The 26,049-nt window shown below is 42.9% G+C and overlaps 1 protein-coding gene across 1 annotated transcript in view; it reads right to left on the bottom strand.

Moving 5' to 3' along the window:
* Positions 1–3,551: 3,551 nt before the first annotated feature.
* Positions 3,552–26,049, bottom strand: part of smg6 (SMG6 nonsense mediated mRNA decay factor) — a 54,125-nt gene continuing 31,627 nt past the window's right edge. Inside the window, exons 10-18 of the mRNA XM_083635327.1 lie at positions 24,439–24,552; positions 22,419–22,593; positions 16,521–16,740; positions 15,931–16,110; positions 13,182–13,349; positions 9,888–10,032; positions 6,140–6,411; positions 4,738–4,819; positions 3,552–4,281 (exon numbers count right to left, since the gene is read on the bottom strand). Of these exons, the coding sequence (XP_083491453.1) occupies positions 4,151–4,281; positions 4,738–4,819; positions 6,140–6,411; positions 9,888–10,032; positions 13,182–13,349; positions 15,931–16,110; positions 16,521–16,740; positions 22,419–22,593; positions 24,439–24,552 (1,487 nt within the window). The 3' untranslated portion in view covers positions 3,552–4,150. The remainder of the gene's footprint in view (positions 4,282–4,737; positions 4,820–6,139; positions 6,412–9,887; positions 10,033–13,181; positions 13,350–15,930; positions 16,111–16,520; positions 16,741–22,418; positions 22,594–24,438; positions 24,553–26,049) is intronic.

The following is a 26,049-nucleotide window of genomic DNA, read 5'->3' as shown; positions in this document are numbered from 1 at the left end:
TTTTGATCATTTGGATTTGTTCATGTATGCATCTAGTTCTATTTTCTCGAGGTCTGTCTTTGTCTTTGTCTTTATTTAAGATCCGCATTAGCTACAGCAGAGCTGCAGCTATTCTTCCTGGGGTCAAACAACTTGCATAGTTTCAAGACATCAAACAATTTGCATAGTTTCAATCACATACAAAATTTACATTCTGTACAAACGGTACAGTTTTGGATATTACATACATACATACTGTACCTTTCAAGGTATTGCATACATCAGAAATACCTACATATCATTACAGATGTGTAGAATATACATAAACTACATCACATATTATGTATATATACCATTATATGTGATGTAGTTTATGTATATTCTACACATCTGTGAGAAGTGAATTGATGTCACACACTCGCAAGCAATTTATTTCTGACAAATTAATACACCCAGTTTGAGAAAGGAATGGTCAAACTGAGGATCCAGTGAACTCCAAAAATAATGTGACAAGGACAATTGTTTAATATATTTAGGATCTGCAGGCTATTCTCCTCATTTTGGACGTAAAATGATAAAGTGAATTAGATTTGAGTAGACAACTTCATTAAATCAAACGTCCCGATCCTGCCTATTATTTGGTAGTATTGTACAAGTTACTAAGCACTCATTTAGCAACAAACAGCAGATAACAGTATTACTATGGTAAATGGCAATTTTTTTTAACTTACATTCTACATTTGTACAACTTACATTGTACATCAATAAGATGTTTATTTACAAAACTATACTTATGATCCAAAGAGTGACACAGGCAATGTGTTTGTTACAAAAAGTAAGACTAGGCCTTCATCTTGTCTATCACTTTTATAAGTTGGCTCACCATCACTCAACATTGTCCCAAAATCTCCCAGCACCATTTGCACATGAAAACAAAACAACTAATTTAAAGCATTTTTAATGAACCATTTGAAAGATAGACATTGAACAAGTCATTAGTGAAACATTGTTGTGAGATTGGTGAATATGCTGCATTTGCTTCCACACTAAACTGTATTTTAAAACACTGCATTAGCGGCAATAAACAGTAGCCTACACTGAACAGAACATCAGAGCAGAGGGGCTGAATAAACAGAAAGGCATGACAAGCCAAAGATAAATCTACAACTGATGGTTCACATAGATTTTCATTCAATGTTAACCATTTTCATCAAATACAATGAGAAACTACTGATGGAACAGGCAAGCATAGCATGCAATGGTATATATCATATTGTAAGCAGTTAGCCACTTCTAGATTGACTTCATTTAACAGGCATGAAATCAACTAGTGGAGTATGGTCGGTGATGCACTAGAAGAACAGAGGGCACAGCCATAGATGACATCTATATTTAGCATCCAGAACACAGAAACATACAGTGACACATCTTTGAACCAACAGATAAGCATCTCTCTCTCTCTCTCTCACACTCACACTCTCTCTCTCTCTCTCTCTCTCACACACACACACACACACACACACACACACACACACACACACACACACACACACACACACACACACACACACACACACACAAGAAAAGCAAATGCATGTCATTGAAAAAAAGAGAAACAAAATCAAACAAGAGGTCTACAAGAATTGGTAAGAAAATGGCAAATTCCTATGGTGGGAATGATGAATTGAAAAGAAGAAAAAGTACGTGAGCAGACCGATGTTATGAACACAAAATACAGTTAACAAGGGAATGGCACACTATCCTAGATCTGCAAAGTCACTGAGGGACCAGAGCTTCTCCCAGCCAGACCTACAGTAGGTCAAATAGCATTTGCAAATTTGGTAAATGATTGTTTGTTTAATCCTCCTTAGGCGCTAGATGGATAGGAAAATGACTGCCTAGATGGTCAGATCAGAGGTTTTCAAAGTGGGAGGCGGACCTCCCCAGTGGGGGGGGGGGGGGGGGGGGGGGGCTCCAAGCAGTTTCAGGGGAGGCTCAGTGAATGGAAGTGGGGGAAAATATTACATTGGTTATTCAAAGGAGATCACATATAGAATAGCCTAAATGTGTGTGATTTCGTTAAAGAGATAGTTAAGAGATATGGTAGTTTGGGAGGATTTTAGTTTTCTCACTTTCCCAGAATCAGAAAGAAAGAAATGCCATCAGATTGACCTTTTGATGTTTGGTGTAGTCTGAAGTATGTCAAACAGCAATATCAGGCTATCTTGGCTCAATCGTTGAGTGTCTATGAGACTAAATAATCATGATCCCATAGGCAATGCATCTAGGAATTGAGTGAGGGGAGGGGAGGGGGGGGGGCACCTTTTCCCAAGCTTTGTCTGTGGGGAGGCCCACACTCTCAGACTTTGAAAACCCCTGGGTTAGATAATCATGTGCAATGGGCAACTTGAAACAATATGAATATTTGATATTTGCCAATAGCTTTTCACCCAGATCTTGTCCAAATTTAATGCATGGCTGGACTTCATAACTACTTAACACATCATAGTTGGGAACCTCTTGAAAATGTTCATCAAACCAAGTCTAGAAAATATAAGAGAAATAACCTCACCTCAACGGAGGAAGTGCAACTTTTTACATAATATGAGCTCAAAAGCAACAGAGATAAATCATAAGAACCTCTTTCTCTTTTTTTAAACTTTGAGATAACTCGAGGTCAACATCAAGCTGGAGGAAGAAGCCAGGCACTTCCTGGTTTAGCAGGGACCACTTCACAATCCCTTGAAGGAAGGGGTTAAGGTTGCATGAGGGCGTTTGTTATCCCTCAGTACAAGCAGGCCCTCTTTCCTTTTCCCCCTACAGATATACAACCTCCAGCTTGGTTCCTCTCCACCTATACCTTTCTTTCAGCTCCGCTATACTGCTATGCAGTCTACCAGGGCTTAAAGCAGAAGAGCATTCTGAGCCTGAAATGCTCGTGGCAGGGAGGGGAGGGGGGCTGTAATCGTCGCTCAGGGCGGGGGCTGTAATCGTTGCTCAGTGTGTTCAGGTATCAGGAGTGCACACATAGCGGTGTCGTGTCTGGGATGTACCTCACGTAGAAAAGAGCACTTTCTGCTGGTTGAGCACACAGTGCAGAACAAACACCTGGTTCCCATAATGTGTCGCACCCGTGGCACCAAGTGTCAAACGGTTTGCTGTCTCCACCCGTTTGCTCGCATTCCATTGGTATTGCTTTGCGTTGCTGAATATGATCGGATTGTTTTCTTACGATTGGACAAAACCCCACCTGGAGCGGTTATTACTTTGTTTTTGTCAAGAATAGTTTGTGAATCTAAACTGTCCAGGATCTGGCCGGAGGTCTTTAAGCACCGAGCCTAAAAGGCAGAGCCCTCGGAGAGATGTGGAAATGCAAACTACAGCCTTAATTACATGTTGTCTTCAACTCATGAGATTCAGGAAGACTCGCGACACTGTTGGTAGCTCCCAATATTTTTCTGATTTATTTTACAGTAAAAATGACAACGTTTCGAGCACTCGCAGGCTCTTCGTCAGGTCAGGTTTTGCAAACCTGATGAAGAGCCTGTGAGGGGTCGAAACGTTGTCATTTTTACTGTAAAATAAATCAGAAAAATATCGGGAGCTACCAACAGTGTCGCGAGTCTTCCTGAATCTCATGAAGTAACTTTTTTTGACTCGGCACCTGGAAAAGAGATGTGCGTGTGTATACTTTAACTTCTCTGTCTTCAACTCATGGCCATAAACATTCTCCCTCTCTAGCTCATTCTATCATAGCCTCAAATTGTAATCGTGCTGGCGTAGTAAACACACTAACTGGGTGCAGACTAGAGGCAGGTGGCTGGACCAGACAACTTCCTATTCAAAACTCTCCATCTTTACCTCTTCCTTCCTCTCCTCCAGTCCAGCCTTCCTAAGACTTATCAAGTGTCCCTCTCTCTCTGGGGAAACACACATAACAACACACACGCACTTTATCACGAGAGGGGAAAAGCTCACTGGAACCACGCAGATCTAGCTTTAGATTTGCTTGTTATTTCACAACAAGTGGTTCTTCCCTCTCTTTCCATTTCCCTCACTCTCCCTCCATTTCGTCTCTCCCTCCTCTGCTTAAGTGTGTCTTCTCCTCTCCTGGCTGAGTGGCGAGCAGGTCTTCAGCAGTTGAGTTCCCTGGATCTCAGCCTAGCCTGGTTCAGCCCACTTTGGCCCAGCTGAGGAAAGCAGGGATGTCTCGGACTGGGACGTTGCGGGTCAGAGCTTTGACACGCAGGTTACGGTCATCCGTAAGGAGGACCACCTCCCTCCGCAAGCGCACTGGCCCACCTGTGTGGGAGGGGGGAGGGGGCAGAGGGAGACCGAGAGAGGTTAGAGATGACTCAGGATCGCATGGCAGTTAAACAGTTTTAAATGTAATCTTGACAGTAATCAACTTGAATCACATTGGACACATACTGTAACAATTATTTTGGCCCCTAAACATTTCATTTTGGTCCCTTAAAATGTAATGTAATTCCAACACTGATTTGGATGTAAATAGCCCGAATTAAAGCTAGGAGGCGGCAGTTAAAGCACATATTGATCGTTTCATTTGAAGTCCATTGTGGTGGTGTACAGAGCTGAAATTATGAAGATTGTGTCCAATGTCCAAATATACATGGACCCAACTGTAGGTCTAGCTGCCGTCGGCAACGCTCCAAGTCTAGGCTGACGTTGTAGCATGTTTCCAGCTTAAGAGACAGCGATACAGATTTAGAATGGATGGCAATCAATGCTACATACTTCTCTGATCAGGCATGAAGTCCTTTGCCTTGTCTTTGCAGTAGTGGAGGCAACAGGACAGGATCACGTCATCATTGTTGCCCTGAGGATGACGAGAGGATGAACAACTAGCACCAAGTCAACTTTTTCCTGGCTCCAGCCAATCATTAGTCTCAATAGTCTCAAGGCAATCCTTAATGTCCAATTAAGCAACAGTTCATGACAGACCATGGTATATAGTAAGTATATTACAGCTAAGGGGCGTTGTTCTGTGACAAGCCCCTTAGCCGTGATACAATAACCATATATCACCAAGGATGGCAATATGAAAGTAATAGATAATAAATACTAATGTTCAAAATGAAATTGGCCCTCCTGGCTGCCTGCACTGCTCATAGAGTGAAGCAGTTGCTGTGTAATGTAGGTAAGTTAGGTAGGTAAGGTAGCTAGCAACTAGCAACACCAGCTATCTCCGGTTTAACTAGTAAATTTGGTAGTTGTAAAACACAATCATTTCAACAACCGAGCAACGGATTTCAAAACTAATTTACCATAGAGAAAAACGTGACTTGTAACAAGCTAGTGTTTCAGTCATTCAGTGGCGTTTTCAGAGTAGTTGTTACTCTCAAGAGAGTAGTTATTAATACTCTACCTATGAACCGGTCTGCAGTGCTGCTTGAACACCCTTCTCAGCTGCAGTGTGATATTGAATTGTGCAAAGGAATGACGTCATAGCCGTGGTAGGTACACACACACACATACAAGGGCTATGAACCAATGAGATCGCTTAATTTGAGGTACCCGTTTTATAACCTTAAAGCAGCTACGAGCAACTTTTTCGATTGTTATTAAACAGTATAATTACAATATTGATGCATCACATCTTACCTATAATAGTAGCTGAGACCAAAGCCGTGTGAATCGGAGATTGCTCCCTTAGATGATTATTAAGTCTGTGTCTGTCTAAACTCGCGTCAACAGGGGGCTCTCTCTCTCTCTCTCCTTACCGCCGGACCGGATAAACGCGGAAGTGAAACCCGGAAGTGAAACGCAGCTGCCTGCCTTCACCCGTTCGCGCTGCCTAGCAACATAGCATAAACAATGTGAACGCCATGCATACTCTCGCGAACATCTCTCGTTATATTCTAACAGGTTTTTGGAAGTTATTTTGTGGTTATGGCCGAAGTGGCTGCTGCAAACCGTTTCATTTCACTTCCTGATCTTCCCTGGCCACAGACAGACTAACACTGGCCGATTCACTCGGGGTTCAAGCGAGACTACTCTGCGTTGGTCTCGTCTACTATTAGAGGTAAGATGTGATGCATTGATATTAAATTGATACTGTTTAATAACAATCGAAAAAGTTGCTCGTAGCTGCTTTAAATATAACACAGTCTCTCTTCTTTGTGTTTATTTCTTTTACCTGTTGTCCAGAAGTGTCTTCACTGCGGAAGGCAATGGACTCAAGCTGGCTTCCTCTGCTTGTCAAGGCTCTGAGGCATGGCTCCCTGGCCTCGAACCCGCGCTCCAGGAACACCACGGCCAGCCGGGCCTTCTGCTGCACGGCGCGTACGTGGGCCACACTCACGTTGTAGTTGCCCCGACTGCCGCTGCCGCGCCCACCTGGCCCCGCCCCCATCCCTCCTCCACCAAAGTTGTCCTGGCCTTTGGCCAAGCCGTCCAACTCTGTAATGACTGGCAGAGAGAAAACACATGAGCACCGCAAGTATACAGCCAAGACCTGTTTCTAAACTGAAGGTGCGCTGCACAGCGTATTCTTAATAATAGGGTTGGCAGTGGGTGATATGTAGAACATTTCCAACCGGCCACCGTCCGCCTAGTCTCAACGCCAGACCCATGAGAGTTCTTACGCTGATATACACTACGTTGTATATAGAGATGGGCCGATACCGATACTGGTATCGGTACTTGGCGCCGATACCGTACTCAAGTACTCGTATCGGTATCGGGAGAACGTCCCGATACTCTGGCCCGAGTACTGTGTAATTTACAATTAATACAAAAACTCAGAGAGTTACAGAGAGAGTTACAGAGAGTGACTACTAAGCATTTATTTGACTGTTTACTATTATTTAACATACTGTTGTACTCAATTCTGTTTTGGGTTTTGGCTGTGCTGGTGTGTGCTGCTTAAAGAAGGTAAAGAAACTGTAAACAAATAAACAGTATCTTAAGAATCAGCAGTGTTATTATTTTCATTGTGGTAATTGAACATTACAGTATCATTAAAAGTACAAGGCATGACAATGAAACGAAATTGGGGGAAAAAAGGGGGTAAAATAAGTGGTTACTCAACAAAAACAAAAAGTACTCGTATCGGTACTCGGTATCGGCGAGTACCCAAAATTAAGTACTCGTACTCGTACTCGGTCTGAAAAAAATGCTATCGGCCCATCTCTAGTTGTATATACGTTGTATATACGGTGGCTCAGTAGTAGAGCTGTCGCCTCACAGTCAGAAGGTCCTGAGTTCGATTCTCGCCTGGGACACTGTGGGCGCTGTGGTTGTGTTCCCCCCCATATCTTCAGTGCCTACTGCCCAGGTGGGGTATCTCGTCGTAAGGGCCTTTCTCTCTGTGTGGAGTTTGCATGTTCTCCCCGTGCTCCCCCAGGGGGCTCCTCCGTATATAACCCCCCAACCAAAAACATGCAGAAGATCAGATCGTCATCGTCATCCGACCAGTGACGACAACATCCGAAGTTGGTCCCCGGGCGCTGTACGAGAAAGCGACCACTGCTCCTGGCCTGCCCCCCGGAGGAAAGGACATGCTTGGATGGGTTAAATGCAGAGGACACTTTTCACCGGCCACCGTCAGCATGAGTGTGTTGTGGCCGCATGCATGTATTGTGATGTTCGTGTGACAATAAAAGACGGGCTTGTCCGTTACGAGAGTTTTTACTGCATGCTGCAGAGCTCTCTCTCTGGGTCTGGGACACTTTCCCTCAGCCGGCTGGGGGACCGGGAGGCCAGCCCATTTTTCGAACCGCTCTCTCATCGGTGCTACGACCTGTCACTCATTCAATTTCAACCCGCCTTCAAAAACCAGCAGTGGCTGTGATGTGGCACAGACTCATTCATGTAGTATGCGGAACGCAGCGATTCAACGTAATATTTGAGTCTGGGGAGAGAGACTACCGTCCGCCTAGCCAGACTATCTCCACACTTCATTTCACAGGGAAGAGTCTGGCTCAACTCACTCTCATTCTGGTATAGCAAAAGAAATGCTCCCTTATCTTTACAACTATCCAGTGAAAGTACCAAGCGGGCCTGCTTTAATATAAATTATTGCACAATCCAAATCTCCATCAAAACTTGCCATTTTCAGCATAGGTTGCTAGCTTGCTAGCTAGCACTGTTGTTGTTGTTGTTTCACAGCGGTGGAGGCATTTGAGAGCGATAAGGGATTTCCCACTGCTCCGACTGAAATGGTCAGAGCCAATGGCAGCGCTTATAACCTGTCCGCTCATCAACCGGCACTGGCGATATATAAACGCATGCGTGTGGGACATGTGCAGGGGGGGCGGGGCCGCGGGGGAATCCCTCATTCCCCGGAAGTCTCTGACATCCACGGTCTTTAATGTGAAAATAAAAAAAGTTCGCTAAGCAATAAGCTGTAAGGACAGACTGAACAGCGATGTCCTGCACTATTTGCAGGAGGAAAAAACTGTCGGCTTCAGATGAACCACACCTCCGCTTGCAGCCTGCAAATGAGTGTCGGGCTTGGGTTTGAATAATAATTGGTAAATGTTTATTTGATTTTAACCTTTATTTACACAGGGGAAGTCTCACTGAGAGCAATGCTCTCTTTTTCAGGAGCGCCCAGTTCACATTCATACCTGGAAGCTGCCCAGTACAACCACAGTCTGATCTGCTGGCCTCTGATCAGCTCCACTGGAGCAGTTGGGGGTTAAGGGCCTTGCTCAAGGGCACCTCAGTGGTGGTAATGAGGGAGGGGCAAGCGCTGCCATTTCACTTTCCCCACCCAGATTTATCCTGCCGGTCCCGGGGATTGAACCGACGACCTTCACAAGCTCACTTCTCTAACCGTTGGGCCACCACCGCCCCTTCTGCTTTCTTCTGAAGCTCGCACACAGAGTATGGGCATGCTACACACACTAGGGGTGTCGCGGTACGTGTATTCGTCCCATGACTTCACGGTATGGGCATCACGGTTCGATGCGTGAAGCGACACGACGAATACGTCAAATCCAGAAGGTGGTTTGGTAAAGCACCTAAACTCTGTTTGAATGCCATTAAATTGAATTGAATTAAACGCCACAGAAGAAGACACACCAAAACAACACAAGGGTCATAGAAATCTGCTTTCACTGAATGGAACGTTTTGTGCAGAGCAGTATCCTAATGACTTTTATGCCTCAGGCGATAAACTGCTTTGCAAATTCTGTCAACATCAAGCCAACGAGGTAAGCTTGCTATTGCTAATGTAATGTTACGTAGCCGCGACAAAGTCCTTTATAGGTGTGCGTTGCGGCTAAACGTTACATAACACTGACAAAGCTGTTAACTTGTAAACAAGCAACTTACATCGCGTGGGATGACAAGCAAGATGCGGTGAGGAAGAGGGGATGACTCCTTGTCATGTTCCAATAATCCATTAGATGACCGAACGTAATCATTATGGTAAACAAAACTTGCATCCAATGACGTTAGCGTACTTACTTGGAAAGTGAAACCAACCCCAATGTCTGTCTGACAGCAGGGGAGGGGTGGGTGGGAGTATTAGGCTACTCCACACATGTACTCTGTTGACAAACTTGTGTACAATAAAGATTTAAAGTGGGGGGAAATGCCTTTGCCCTGTCAAACAGCTGGAATACAGACATCTGAGAGGGAGGCGCACCCCACACTTTGAAAATCGCTGCTCTAGATAAAACCTTTTTGTGTGGATTGCCTAGATCTTATTAAATAGTGGACATGTATTAATTCCCACTTATTAGACACTATTTCTGATGGTAAAATGAGCGTAAAAAGCAAAACACAGAATTCAGAAAAAGTCAAAGGGGAAAAAAATGAATTTGGGATTTGTTGCTTTTTTTCTCTCCGTGGTACCGTATTCGTACCGAACCGTGAGCCCCGAAACCGAGGTACGTAAAAATCGCCTTTACTTTGCCTCTGTCTCTGAGTCTTACCTATGAGCGGCACCACCAGTATATATGTGCCACACTGGAGGAGTTTCTTCAGCCCATCTAGGTGATCAATGAATCCATTGGTATCTGGAACCAAGAAGAGAGGCTGCACCTCCAGCTCCAACACACCACCGGTCTGTAGCACCGCCTGGAGACACACATGCACTGTCAATCACACTGGCTGTTTACGTACTGTTGGAGAAAAATATAAGTTCCATTCGCATTTCCTAATCAATAAGCTATATTTGCACACGCATAATTAATGCTATAAGTTAACATGACATGACATCTGACACATATAGATTCACCCGTGGCATTGAGGACTTCTCTCCTTTTGCTGAAACCTTGGACAGTGCATCGCGTCCCATAACAACTGATAACAGTTTCCCTGTCAGAATGCACGATGCACACACATTTCCAAAGTTCATCCCCCCTCCTCTCTGCCTTTCCTCCTCTCTCTGAGTATAAAGTCAAACTGTCAGTCATGGCTGAATATTTGACTCTGTATAACGTATCAGAATGTGTACATTGAGATTCAGTCCTCTGACAATACATATTGACAGAGAATGTTATGGTAACAAATATACTTTCATTAAGACATCTTCCTGGACTCCTGGTTTTGATTAATTTGGTTTAGGCTATATCAGCTGTTATATATACATTTAGCAGATGAAGAGTGGTTAAAATTCCATTCTCTATCACGTACTATCATTCTATTTTTGGCAGTGACATTTAATCCTCAAAATTTTTTTTTTTTTTTTGCCAGTCCATTCTGATTGCACTATTGTTCGTATTAGCCTCTTCTCAAGTTGCACTAGTAGGCAAAAGTCTTATTTTGTTTATTATGTTGATGTTTGAAGAAAAGTTAAGCTGAATAGTTATGAGAAATAAAAACAGTGTGTTGTTACAGTTAAAAGGTTCTGCTTATTTGTATTCAGTGTTCGTGCTGGTTGGCAGCATACCAGCTTAGAGGTGCATTATCGCCACCAACTGCAGCCGCTTTGATACGTTTTTTTGGGGAATATCGAACCGGTTTCAAAATGTTCAAACCGACCCATGCCTAGGCCCTATATTGTGTGAATTTGTGAGTTTTGAAGTTTATAAGGCAGCTCAGCTGTAAGCCAATCCATTCTGATTGCACTGCTTGTGTTTTTATTAGCCTTTTCTCAAGTTGCACTATAGGCAGAAGTCTTATTTCATTTATTATTTTGATGTTTAGAAGAAAAGTTGAGCTGAATAGTTATGAGAAATAAATACAGGGTGTGTTTGTTACACAGGTGTCCTGCTTCTTTTTATTCAGTATCATTGCTGGTTGACAATACCAGCTTAGAGGTGTATTATCGCTATCAGGTGGACTGAAGTTGCACTACAGACAGTTATGGGCCACACTCGGGAGCCCTGCTTAAAAAAAAAAAAAAAAAAAAAAAAAAAAATTACAAAAAAAAATCGGTATACCGGTTCGATCCGGTTTAGACAGCAATATCGAACCGGTTTTAAAATTTTCAAACCGACCCAGCCCTACTCTCATCATATCGGCACCGCTTACTTCAACAGCTGGGTGTGGGATTGTTTTGTTTTTTACATCTGTTGTCAATTTTGATGTGAGCCACATTCACTTGTACATGTGTGTCTGTCTATCAGCAGATTGTAAAATTGTAAGAATTGATCAGTTTGTAATGTTAACAGAAAGACAGACTACCGTAAATTCCGGACTATAAGACGCACCGGTCTATAAGCCGCACCTTCAAAGGTGACTATTTTTTTCTTCTATAAGCCGCACCGGTCTATAAGCCGCGGGTGTTTTGATGTTTAATTACCATATGTAAGGCTTCGTGCACAGAGGGGATTGTCGGGAAACAGATGGCTGTTTGGGGAAGCTCCCATTTATTAACATTTCAACAAAACAAAAGTCAGGTCACTAATCCCCAGACAAAATCACACATTGTGGTATTTTTTGTTTTTTTTACAGTGCACACAGTGTCCGCGGTGTGGTGAAAAGAGGGCAAGAGAGGAAATTAAAACAGAAGTGGATTTATAGTTAGAAAGAGTGCTAAAGAAGAGAGAATTCCGTTTTTTATTTTTTTATTTTAGTTACTCACAGTACTATTGACCAGTCCAACTCAAAAGATATTCGGCAGTTTCACTTTGAGCTCTTGTTCCGCCGCTGGGCACACAGTGTCCGCGGTGTGGTGAAAAGAGGGCAAGAGAGGAAATTAAAACAGAAGTGGATTTATAGTTAGAAAGAGTGCTAAAGATAGTCCGGTCTGGTTATGACGAGTCTCGCTGGGTACAGTACGCCAAAGCGATATCCATTGACTCGATGATGCTGTTGTATGTTGCGCGTTTCTGTTGCACCAACGCGGAGAGGTCCTGCCGGGACGAAAAAGCGCGTACCCTCCCAGGTGAGGGGCTTCTTCCCCGCAGCCTGGAGGATGAGTTGACGGTCGGGCCAGCGGAGTAGGCAGATGAAGATGGCCCTCGGTGGCAGGCCGGGGTCTGGACGTGGCCGAGGCGCCCGGTGTGCCCTGTCCACCTCTGGTGGTTTCTCGCCTTCCTTCAGGTCCAGGATGTAACACAGGATTTTGCCACAAAAGCGTCCATGTCACCAATCTCAGCTCCTCTTTTACATTGATCAGGCGAATGTTATTTCTTTTACTCCTGCTGATTAAGTCATCAACCTGCGTGTGCAGGGTTTCGATTTTGCATTTTATCCATTTTCGGACTCACTGTGTTGTTTTTGTCCTCCAGTGCGCGGATGCGCTTTTCCGCATTATAAACTCTGTTCACGGTTGCCTTAGTTTCTTTAGTGAGTGAGTGGATGGACTTCTGCACGTTTTCAAACTTGTTTTCAAGCTGCTCAAAACCTCTGAGCGATGTCGGACTTAATCGATAGTGTTTCACGGAGTAAAAGTTTAGCCCAAGCGTGTATCTCCAGCCTCCAGCAGGTGAGTCATTTCCTCATTCATGGCGTGATTGCTTCTCTTTTTCTTTCTGCTTACCTGTGTTGTGTTATGTTATGTTATGTTATGTTGTTAAAAGAGGGCAAGAGAGGAAATTAAAACAGAAGTGGATTTATAGTTAGAAAGAGTGCTAAAAAAGAGAGATTTTTTTTTTTTTTTTTGGAAAAAATCCATAGATAAGACGCACCGTTATATAAGCCGCAGGGGGCAAAAAAGGCCAAAAAACGGGAAAAAAGCCGCTGCTTATAGTCCGGAATTTACGGTAGTAACCTGGCTTGTTATTTTCTATCCAGATGTGTATTTATCGGGAGGTGTGTTGTTATGCCGCGTGTCTTACCTGTCTCTTGTCCATGCGTCTCTGCTGTTGGGCCAGTTTGTTGGCGAGGGCATGGCGACGAGCCCTCAGCTCTCTGATGTCATTCTCACTATCTCCTTCCTCCTCCACATCAACCTCTCCGTCTGATGCAGAGAGCGATGACTCTGCCTCCACTATGACATCATCACCCTGACAAAATAGGGCACAGACGAGGATAAGACATTTTCAACCATTTGGCTTCCGTTACTTTCAATTCAATGGCCTCTGTTGAATTGCAACGAACATTTCATTTCAGCATTGACATCCTTTTGTGTCGCTGAAAGAGTGGAAGAGAGGAGTGTGGGGTGGAAAGATGAAAAGGAAATAGATGGAGTTAAAGTTCCCCTCCGGACAGTTTTCCGCCTTTGTACAATCCCTGGTTGTACAGTGGAAACGCAAAGCCGCATGCGCCGGAATAAACTACGTCACCAGTCTAATCATTTGCGCCAAAGTTCGTCTATTGGTAAGAACCAAAGGCTTATACCAACGTGTTCCACTGCAACATCATGGCTGGAGCACTGTTGTCCAAAAAGGATAAGAGCCTCGCTCCTACCTTCAATACGATCTTTGTCTCCCTTCCGGCCAGTAGACCGGAAACAGTATGGCTGCCTCTTATCTCCACAAAATGTTCATCCAAAACGCACAATATCGTTATAAATACCAACAACCAGCCAACAGATATCAAAACTGGTGGACTTATATGGAAAAGATATGGAAAGAGCATATTGCGGCGTTTTGAGCCAGAACGAATGGCCAGAACACTTACGGTAGTTAGCAAACATAGCAGGCTAGCGGCCAAGCTAACGGCAAATTGTATTCACTGTAGGGATGTCACGATACCAAAATTATGAGTTCGATACCGATACCTGCCTAAGTATCTCGATACCGATACTGAAACGATACCACGGCAAAAACCTAAAACATCAGGAAACATGTGCCCAGTACTCTACTGAGCACATTTTCTCCCTTTCTATTTGTTTAGCAGAACTCTGCCAAGGTGTAGTGTATTGAGTCATTTCATTTTGTGTTCACTTTAGTACACTGCACTGCATGTGGGCTAATAATCGTGGGCTTCTAAATGTGTTTTCTTTTGGCACAAGGAATATTAACATGTTGTCCTGTGTATTAATGAATGTCATTATGTTTCTTATTTGCATGCACAATAAATAGGCTATTGAAATATATGCTATGGTGGTGGTTTATTATATGGTGTAATTTTTCATGTCAGGTGTGTTTTTGACAATAAATCACTATATCATTAATAATTGGATTATTGTAAATATTAGTATGGGGGACATGGATTGCTGCATGCCATGTAAGGGTTTAATGACACTCTATGGCCTTGATTTAATTATTTAGTACATATTTGAGTCAGGGCCATGGTGTTATTGGGGCTTTTGCATTATGCAGTGGTCTGATGTAGGCTACTTGAGTTTATGATTTCTTTGATATTTGCTTTATATACACCGTCATGTCATGACTGTTCATCCTCTCTGTGCTCATACTACACAGCACATATCTATTGCCTTAATTGCCTCGTCAAACTCCGTGCCGCGGAGCGAACTTGTTTACACGCGTTTGACTTATGAGGGCATGCTGCATGTTGTCCTTCACATTCGCTAAAACGGTCGGTCTTTGAACCGAACTCTTTGAACAAGTCAGGATTGCATGTCGGAGAGAAATAGCCTGGTTCGATGTGTGTTGGATCCATTCACCTGTCGCTGGGTTTCCAACCAAAGGTATTGCAACTTTTAATCGAATTTTCAGAAAGTTGGCAAAAGAAAATGCGGTAGCCTATTGTCCACGTAATGTTCCACCCACTACCATTATGCCTAATATCAGGAATGTTGAAGAAGAGGGGCAATTAATTGACGTGATTAAAAGATCTCCAGACGCCGCCAGGCAAACCCTCGAACAAGGGAAATGAACCCCGTTCTCTGATGTGAAAACATCCTAGCCTGATATTCAGACTGAAGTGGAGGGAATCATGATGGCTTGGTGACAGAGAGCACCCTGCTGTCTGCCTCTGCGGAGCTGCTAACGTTACACGTGTGTGCATTTGTCTCGCTATGAAAAACATCACATAGCCGTTCATGATTATACAGAGGTACGTAAAATGTATTACCAGACGGCACTCTTCAATTCGGCATATATATAATCCATGGAGAGGTTACAGTAAGTGAATAAAATGTCAATTCTGGATGTGAGTCATCTATTATCCCGCTCTCTTCCTCGTTAAAAGTGCATGTTTTTGAATGCAGTTTGGTTAAATGTTCGCTCATCCGCTCGTTGCGGCTCCCAGACGTTTGGTGAGCGGCGCCAACAGCGCCGGTCGCACACTGACACAACTCATGACATTTTTAAAAAGTATCGGTACTAAATTAACGTTGTATAGTATTGTTTTTAACGACAGGGTAGCGCGGTACCATTGTGGTACCGGTATACCGTGCATCCCTAATTCACTGTAATATTAAATATTGTATTTGTCTATGACACGTCACTCGTTAGACAACATAATGTCTGACGTCAGCACCCGTTTCTGGCACGAGCTATATTTTAAGACTTTGAGCCCAGAATAAGGTTGTCAACAAAATACAGTGGCAAACACTTTGGCTAATTAGCAGAGCAGAAAAGCTACACATGAAATATCTTTAAAATGATAAAACGGACTGGAGGGGCTTTAGGTGGATTGGGGGAAGGGTTAGAGAGAGAAGAAGAAGAAGAGTCTCACCTCTTTCTCTGTCTGAGAATCCTGCCTGTTCCTTCCATCCTGCGAGCGGCTAGGCAGAGGAGAGGTTGCCATAGAGATGTATTTACCTCCTTTGAAGGCCAACAGAGGCTCTTCCTGTCCACACAAAGCCTCCAGGAAGTACTTGAGCACTGTCACTCTCTTACAATCTGCCGCTATAGCCTGAAGAATGTGTGTGTGTGAGAGAGAGAGAGAGGATGGGTGAAGAGAGTTCAAGAGTACAGGTAAAAACAGGTGACACTAAAAGTGATGCATATTGTACAGTAGTGGCTACAGCTGAAGAACATGAGAAATAAGTAGAGTATTAGTGAAAGCCTTTCATCATACTCAAACTCACTATATCCTGCATGTTCCCCCCCAACAAAATCACTTTTCTTTAAACAATTTTAAAGTTCCAAAATATTGACAAGAAAAACTTGATATCAATCCGTTTCAATCGCAATTGCAATATTCTGTCAAATAATCAATGAGATGTTTTGGTCAATATCCTTCAGGCCTAGTTGTAGTGGCATGTGCAAGTAGCAGGGCTGCTGTATGTCCATGTGCTAAGACACCATGGCTCCTCCCCTCACCGTGTCGGTGTGTTTGTCTACGTAGCAGGGCTCCTGTGGTGCAGCCAGCAACGGTATGAAGCCGGCCAGCAGCCTGTCCTCCTCCAGGAGCAGCACACTCAGCTCCTCATCTCCCTCGCCTTCGTCCGTGTCTGCTTTGTACAGCGGCGCCTCCCCGTGGTCAACACGCGCCAGCACGTTACACAAGTCAGCCAGGCACTGCCAAACATCAGGGCTACAACTGGAGGCAGAGGAGCAGTTGTGAGAGACAGTATTTCAAACAAAAAGTGTCTGTTGTGTGTAGGGGTGTCACGGTACACAAAAGTCACGGTTCGGTACGAATACGGTACAACGGAGAAAAAAAAGCAACAAATCCCAAATTCCGTTTTTTTCCCTTTGAATTTTTCTGAATTCTGTGTTTTGCTTTTTACGCTCATTTTACCATCAGAAATAGTGTCTAATAAGTGGGAATGAATAAATGTCCACTATTTAATAAGATCTAGGCAATCCACACAAAAAGGTTTTACTCTAGAGCAGTGATTTTCAAAGTGTGGGGTGCACCTCCCTCTCAGATGTCTGTATTCCAGCTGTTTGACAGGGCAAAGGCATTTCCCCCCACTTTATTGTACACAAGTTTGTAAACAGAGTACATGTGTGGAGTAACCTAATACTCCCACCCACCCCTCCCCCACTGTCTGACAGACAGCGGGGTTGGTTTCACTTTCCCAGTAAGTACGCTAACGTTATTGGATGCGAGTTTTGTTTACCATAATGATTACGTTCGGTCATCTAATGGATTATTGGAACATGACAAGGTAGTCTAGTAGGAACGGGGGGTCCCCGCGCACCCGAAAGATATATTTTTCTAACATAGATTTTTGTACTCCTCAAGGTGTCTAATAAACAAATTTTGTTGTTACCCCGTTGAAATAGTGTCCCATGGGTCCGTTTGGCGGCCATCTTTGCGATGTCTGATGAAAATGGATAAAGGTCATAACTTTTGAACTAGACGTCATACAGAGACAAATGACACCACTTTTCTGTATGATTTCTGCATGAGGAATTGATTGAGAGGGTTGTTTTAATGATTTTAACAGGTTTGGTATAGTAAAACTCAAAAACATTTGAAAAAAGTGTCTAATTTACTCTCAAAATCTTGCAAAATAAATCTTAGTATCTACATATTAGTCCATGGGCCAGAAGGGTTGGGAATAATGCTCATATTGATTTTTGGCAAGCAGGGCTGTAGTGGTGGCTAAACACACGTAAACGGCGTTTACGTACCTTTTCAATGCTCTGCAGCGTTTAGGCACCTTTTAAGATCGTTTACTCACATGTTTAAATCGTTTATGCACACTTATTATTGCACGAGTTTTAACACGTTCGCGTAAACTCCGTTGATGCGGAGACCACGCCAAGCACGTCACACACCAAAAGAAAAGAAAAAAGATTACACATGGGCATGGCACTGACCAGGATCTCCGCGAACCGTAGCCTATTTTTGTGGAGCGCTCCGCGGGAAAGGTACACGGCCCCGGTCACGTTGGTGCCTTTATCGAGCTGTGCTTGCCTGCCCAGACAGCGCTCCCTTCAAACAACTTAACGGTGCCATTGTGCCAGCGATGCGCAATGCGCATTTGGAGAGCTGAACATAGGTAAGGTTGGTTAAAAATGTGTGTCCGGAGTGGGGAAAATCATATAGGCTCACCGTTTTACAACTGAAGAGTGAATCACTGGTGTAAACATGATTGATTTCCCTCTGATCAAGTAAAGTTTGTAACATTAGGTGCGTGCAAGTCGACTTGAATAGTCCAGGTGCTACTGTGTAAAGCCAATATAATACGACTATGTTGAAAACTATCTAGAAACATACTGGTGTTTGTTGTGCCGAGATCTGTATAAATAAATATTGGCTGACTAAAATTTAGTGGCCAGAGTGGCAGAACCACTTTTATTTCCATGTACAGTATGTTGTCTACCTATCCTTGCCCAATGTGTTTGTGGACAGTTTGAATTATATAAGTTAAGTTATCCTTTATTTATCCCCTTGGGGAAATTCATCCTCTGCATTTGACCCATCCTCTACTAGGAACCTTCCTAGAACTAGGAGCAGTGGGCAGCCACTGTGCAGCGCCCGGGGACCAACTCCAGCTATTTTGCCAGTACCTTGGTCAGGGGCACTGACAGGAGTATTAACCCTAACATACATGTCTTTCTTTGATGGTGGGAGGAAACCGGAGCACCCGGAGAAAACCCACACGGACACGGGGAGAACATGCAAACTCCACACAGAAAGGACATGGGACAGACCGGGGTTCGAACCCGGGACCTTCTTGCTGTGAGGCAACAGTGTTAACCACTGAGCCACCGTGCCGTCCGGTATATATATTGGTATTCAAGAATCACAGATTCAATCTGTCTACATACTTTTAGCTATAAAGCTGAAGCTGACAATCACAGGTACAGTGTGTGTGAGAGAGAGAACTATATTACTCTTCAAACTGTATATACTGGGTTCATACAAGGTCCTTTAAAGTAGGCTACCTACTGTATAATTTAACTTTTCATACCTGGAGAAATTCAACAAATGTTCAATAAATACATTTTATATTGATTGTTTAGGCCTAATTATTTGTAAAGTCACAACACATTAGAGATGTGTGTAGTTCATTTTGCTCTCAAATGCACCAGGTTGATGAATTTTACTTTAAAATGTAAAAAAAAAATCTTCCGGGGGGGAATCCCCCCGGACCCCCCTTGAGGGGCAAGGCCCATCCCATAGCCAGCTACTTTTTCTATCTGGCTGGCTACTCAGAAATGTGGGGGACCCCCCTGATATACCTTATAGGGCTATATGATTCAGATGAAGTTGTTCTATATACTCACCGAAGCTTATTTATCCGCCGTTATAACACTGCCGGTGCCGCGTGAGAAAGCTGCCTCGAGTCAAAAGTATAGTTTACCCACCTTTTTTTTTTTACCACTACAGCACTGTTGGCAAGGTATACATCTCTAGAGTTAGAAAATATGTGAGAGCATTGCACCAATGGTAGCTAAATGTGTGTTATCACTCGATTTATAACACCATGCAAAACATAATTGCGGGACTTTTAGGGACATTTGAGGCTAAGTTCATGCAAATCAAGTCTAAAAGCACCAGATTTTGCCCAGAATTAGCCCAGGGCATGCTCTAACAATTGAGCCAGAGTGCCCGAGCCGGTGACCCCCGGGGTCACCATGGCGGCCAGATCCAATATGACCACTGTCCGAAAAAGATTTTGGCTATAACTTTTGAAAGAGATGAGATAGAAATACAGACTTGGTGTCTATCTTATGTTTTTTGACCATTAGAAAGGTGTTGGAATGCTTATCTTTACTAATGAAGATGTGTGTGGACCCCTAATCTGCATATTTCCAAGATGGCGACTACCTGAATATGAGTTTTAACATAACTGTTGATGCTTTTAGTAAACTCGGTGTCCATTTTATGGTTTTTGAGTTTTAGAAACACATTGTAATACTCAGATTTATGATTGAATCCATCTATAGCACTCTACTTTGCATAGTAAATAGGCTACCAATATGGCCGCTAAACAAATTTTCTTTTTTTACATACACTTTCACCCAGATTGAGTGTAGACTTGTAAGAATAACTTACCATCAAACTGGTGGAAACAAACAATCTACAGTATGTATCTTACAGATTTTATTGAAACAATTAGACAAATAGAGTAGAACCCATTCCCATTGATACAGGTAATAGCCAGTCTGTGCATCAATGCTCTCCATAAATGTGAAATGCTATCAATACTGATCAAAGGTGTTTAGAATTTGAACAAAATATTACAATATCAGAAACAAAAACAACAGAACAAAACATATATTGGTGCCTATATGTACAAGTGAGTAGTAGCCTACTTATGTCCATAGGTTGAATTGAGTTAGAAGTGCTCAGTCCTTTTGATTTACCAGGGTGACTGATTTTGCATAAAAGACTTCAGATGACAAGTGGTTTTTGTTTATATCCTTATATCCACAGCCAGATTACTAAAATATTGTTGTCTCGACCCTCATTGTTGGTACAGGCACTCTTGCATCCACATTGAGGTGCCACGGGCTCCAGCTTTACAGTATTCACAGCACCCACTACATGACTTTTTGCAGACGCAGCAGAGAATGATGACTCAGGCTATACTGGCATCTGGAAGATGGGTCCAGTAAGGTTCCAAAGTCTTGGTCATGGAGTCCCAGTACCAGCCCCACGTACTGAACTCTGGATGTTTTGCTGGACAGAGGTTGCCTGATTCCAGTAGAAGCTGGCCTGCAAGCAGTCCCCATTTTACATGCTGAATCAGTGCATCTTGGGTGGGAGGCAAGTTCTCAAGGGACTTGGTACCATTTGAGAAAAGCGGATGTCTGGCTTCTTCTTGGCTGGAGACACAGCTCTTGCTGGACATGACAACAACCATAATGCTTCCAGTCTTTGGACATGGACATCTGAGTTGATCGGTTCAATAGGCCTACTATGTTGCAGTGAACTGCCACAACCAACTGCAACTATTAATCTACATTCAATATGTTGGTAAACATCTGAACTAGTACCGTAGTCCTTAAACCTCAAATCTAACCAAATGAGAACGCTATTGAGTAACGTTCGTTTACATTAGGCTACATTAAATTACTCATTTGGCAGATGGTTTTATCCAAAGCGACTTACGTTTAGGTTCATAATAGGCTATTGTTAATGTTTATCTGTGAGACCGTTAGCTGTTGAATGCATATTCATGCATCATATCAATGCGGTCGCATTGTAAAGAGTGTCCTGAATCGATGACACTTTGCGGTGGCAGGAGTAACTAGATGGGACTTTGTCTTTTTGTTCATTTAGCGTTATTTCTTGGTCATAGACCACTTTGTGAGTGGATTTCAAGTGATTAAACAGAGGGAGAGGTCGTGTTGCGGGGTGATGCCACGACCGCGCATATCTTGACAGGTGGGTCAAAACTCGCATCGCAATTCCGTGCTGTATATTCGCATCGCTGTAAGTTACACATCAAGAGCGATGCGAATATACAGCACGGAATTGCGATGCGAGTTTTGACCCACCTGTCAATCACAGGCACAGACTTGGAACAAACAGTGCAAGATATGCGCAGTGTAAGGACCTTTAAACTCGGCGAAACCATAGTGTTTCCACCCCACATACGTTGTTTCACCTCTTTTCTCGACCAGCGGCTCTCTTTCTGTGAAATAAGCGGGGAGGAGAAACGTGCGACGTGCCTGTGGCTCTTCACACGACAGTCACAACTCGAGCTGGTGTGCTTCTTTGGGCTTTGGGGGAGGGGCCGAGCAAAGGAAGGGGCGCGCTTGATTTACAACACAAGACAGAACGAGAGAGACAAGAGCCGCAAAATCGTTTGATGTCAATTATCTTGTTTTCATAATCGTGGACAGCCCAAATCGTAATCTAGATTAAAATTCGATTAATCGAGCAGCCCTACTGGACGCTTCAATATTGTTGTGGTTTGTTCCGTCTGTTCTGGAGCGACCCCCCCGGTAATGTTTCCTCTCCACAAAACGTTCCATTCAGTGAACGCGGATTTCTATGGCACCTTGTGTTGTTTTGGTGTGTCTTCTTCTGTGGCGTTTAATTCAATTCAATTTAATGGCGTTCAAACAGTGTTTAGGTGCTTTACCACACCACCTTCTGGATTTGACGTATTTGTCGTGTCGCTTCACGTACCGAACTGTGATGTCCGTACCGTGAAGTCACGGGACGAATACACGTACCGCGACACCCCTAGTTGTGTGTATGTGCCTGTCGTATGTGTGTGTCTGTAGTCAGCAAACAACCAACAATAAACAGCAGTAGACATCATGATCTGATGCAAGGGGCAGGTAGCAATTCAATCTACTCACTCTATATTGCATGGTGGGGGGATCCACTGGTCTGGTTGTCCCAACATCCAGTCAGACCAGACCTTGACGCTTGGCAGCAGTTCTCTAAGGTCCAATGAGCAGGCAGAGACCTTCACCATGCCCTCCAGCTCCTCCCCTTTACCCCCCTCATCTCCATCCTCCATTTGGATTGGTCCTGATACAGGAGAAACTTTTGATTTTATAAACAAATAAAACCTGATATGTTGCCCACATGCTCAAATGCCCGTGCAATGGGCTAGTCAATGAAAACAATTGAAACGTATAATTTTATAACGGCTCCACAAATGAGGGACAATGCTTGAAAGTGTTCAGTTAATTGCTACAGTATAGTACAGTATACTATATAGTATACAGTACTGCCCTTAAGCAAATCATCACATTCTGTGCCAGATATCAATGGCAAAATGTATTATGTGCCAAATTCAAGTCAACTGTTTCTATGATATATTGTGTGTGACTAACACACAGATACACTGAGACCTTTGGCTTGTAACAGCAACAATCACAGGTTTACCACAGCATAAGCAGGGTATATGCAGCAATCCTGAGGTTAAAACGGTTTTCAAAAAGGTTTGGACACCCTTGCCATATACAGTCTCATATCACAATATTGATATCAAATCGACATATTGCCCACCCGTAATATTGAGTGCCAGAATCAACCTCCCAATGATGATGGGTTAGATTTCATTGATCATCAATCACTGCTTTCAACGTGTTTCTGATATAAATGTTTTATTTTTACAACCAGATCACCCCATTGTTTTATTTTTACAACCAGATCACCCTATTAAATAAACAGCATCATGACTCAATAACGTTACTTGGCAGAGGGTCGCTCGTACTGAGCACACGTCTTCGTCAAACTGACGGTGAAAAATGTTTGCTGTCACAAAATAAAAATCGTTTGACGACTTATTTGAGGGAGTGTAATTATGTTATCGATCACATTTGCTACCTGTTGCTCTGTGAAGTCGCGATGTTTGTCGGGTTTGGTCAGCTCCCTTCGCCAGTTCGCCTCCGCACTTTTAAACATTGTTTACAGACGGGCTATGTAGTGTCCATCCCTGTCAGCAACGTAACGTAAGCAAAATAACTCCATATTTCGCTCTCTAGACCGGACAAGACCGCATGCGCTCACAGCAGCCATGTTTGTTGTGTTGAAGCAAGCACTGAATCAGTGAAGGAGAGGAGGGGGGGACGCCCACGACACACCCACACGGACACACTGTCACATGCATGTAACGTTACATTATTTCTTTTAAAAGCACGCAAATTATCTTTTAACTCAGCGTAAATGAACGTCATGAAAACACATCTATTCACATCGAAAAAATAACATTTAAAGGGTCTTAAATTTGAAATCCACCTAAGACTTTTCAATACTTTTCAAGGGTCTTGATTTTCCCTAAATTGAATTCCCAACTTTCAAGACTTTTCCAGACCCCGTGGATACCCTGATAAGGCATGAGAGCCAAAATCAAAAACAGCTATCCAACTTGTGCGTCAAAAAAGAAGGGGAAAAAAACATGTACGATGACAACCTACTTCCAGGTTCTTCTATTCATTTGAATGGTTTGCTGTGATACAGTGATGTATGGAAATACATTGTATATAGCTCAATGTTTTGATAACTGTGAGGCAATCCCAAAGTCCCAAAGTTTTAATAAACCAAATTGTTGTATAATAAATGCAGTTCAGTTGTTCACTAGTGAGCCATGCGGTCTTGCATTACTGTATTCTCCATAGCGCTTGAGCTGCATCTGCGAGTCCGCGAAGCGGGTGAGACCTTGAGGGAAAACCAACGTGGTACGGTAGAAATGAGCGAGGGGAAGGAGGACAACGACAAGACACGCAGGCTAGAAAGGAGCACGCTCTGTTTCTAGTTCAAATAAACGGCTAATTGCTTGTATTAGATATGGCGGCAGAGCCATAATAATAATAATAATAATAATAAAAGTGTTGCTGACCAAACACATGGAGCTTACTGTGTGTGTACCTGCAGGTGTCTCTCTGAGCAGCTCTGTGCAGCGCTGCACCAGGAGGGCAAACATGGCCAGGCCCAAGGCAGTGGTCTGCTCCTGCAGAACGGAGCGCACATCTCCTTCCCCATCTGATAAACACAGACAAGCAAGACTTTAAACTGGAACAATGCTTCCCAAATACTAGTTAGGTACAGACAGTATGTTAATACCTGTAGTATCAATACAAGCAATTCATTGTGCAAAGTCCAAGTACAACACAGAACACAGATCAACAGAGAAATGTGATTACCTATGTTGTTGGTTCTATCATATTTGATGATGATATATTAGCTCCTAAAGCTAAGAGTTCTAAAGTTCACACATGCTTACAGGTCTAAATATTTTTCTTATATGGAAGCACATTTTAAGAGTTTGCATCCAATAAAATTCATATGTTAATCACATTTCTACATAAAAAAAAGTTATTCAAAAGTCACGCATTTGTGCTATTTTCTGTAAATCTGATGGGACTCGTTAATTTTGATTGATATTGATACCATTTTCGAGTCTGCTTAACGAACCGGGTCCTTATCAGGTCCACTATCGATACTTTTCTTTTGTATTATTTGGTGGAAAGACATGACTGATTAGCCTCGCCTCCAATAAACAAAAACTGATGATGCTGTTGCTGTGCATTTTTTTGAAAAGGAATAGGGCCCACATGATGACATGCAAATAGTAAAATAATATCAGCGGCACAGACATCAGCACTCAGCAACACTTTTTCCAACAATAAAGAAAATAAATGTTATTCACATACCGAGTAACTGTTACCCTTACACCACTATGATTTGTTTCCAGACTTTTCAAGATGTGCTCTGTACTGATACTGAACCAGTGGAAACAACTATTATGAAATTAATGGTTGTATTTTAATTTTAATATTTGCTTTGATTGAAACAAAAATCTTGGCATTAGTATTTTTTTTATAGCCTATAACAACCTGTTAGGAGTTAAACAGGTCATAATATTCCCTCTCTCAATTTTATATTGCTGTGAAAACACATTTATTGTGCACTGCAAACTATTTGGGCTTTTTTTTTTTACGGAATACACATTGAATATCCACATATCCACACTAGCCTCTATACCTAATATATACAATCAATGCTCTACAGTCAGGGGTTCCCAACCTTTTTTGTGCCAAGGACCGGTAGATAGATGGAAAAAAAAGTCTCGGACCAGTTGTCAATTTTAATAATAATAATAATAAAAAAAATAAAAAAATAAACATAGGCTATAATATTATAGGCTGTGTGGTAGTTGAAACATAGTTTCAAGTTGACGTTTATTTATGTTTGTAAAAAAAAAAAGTATATATATTTTTTTTTGACCGGGCTCGCGGCCCGGTACCGGTCCACGGCGCGGTGGTTGGGAACCACTGCTCTACACCCACAGTCACCTATTAGGCTACATTGCCGCCTGCCCTCCTAATATGGTCGGACAACGGTACATGTCATGACGTGTCACAGAGCAGGATGCATGGCACAAGGAACTTTCATCACTGCCTGGGACCGCATATTTTGGGATTATTTTATCAAGTGGATTATGTCAACGAACGGGACTTGCGTGGCGTCCGTGGACAA

Source organism: Poromitra crassiceps, assembly GCF_964638095.1.
Source record: "Poromitra crassiceps genome assembly, chromosome: 1".
Classification (NCBI taxonomy): Eukaryota; Metazoa; Chordata; class Actinopteri; order Beryciformes; family Melamphaidae; genus Poromitra; species Poromitra crassiceps.
Note: the sequence above shows the minus strand (reverse complement) of the source record. Positions and strands in the feature narration are given on the sequence as shown.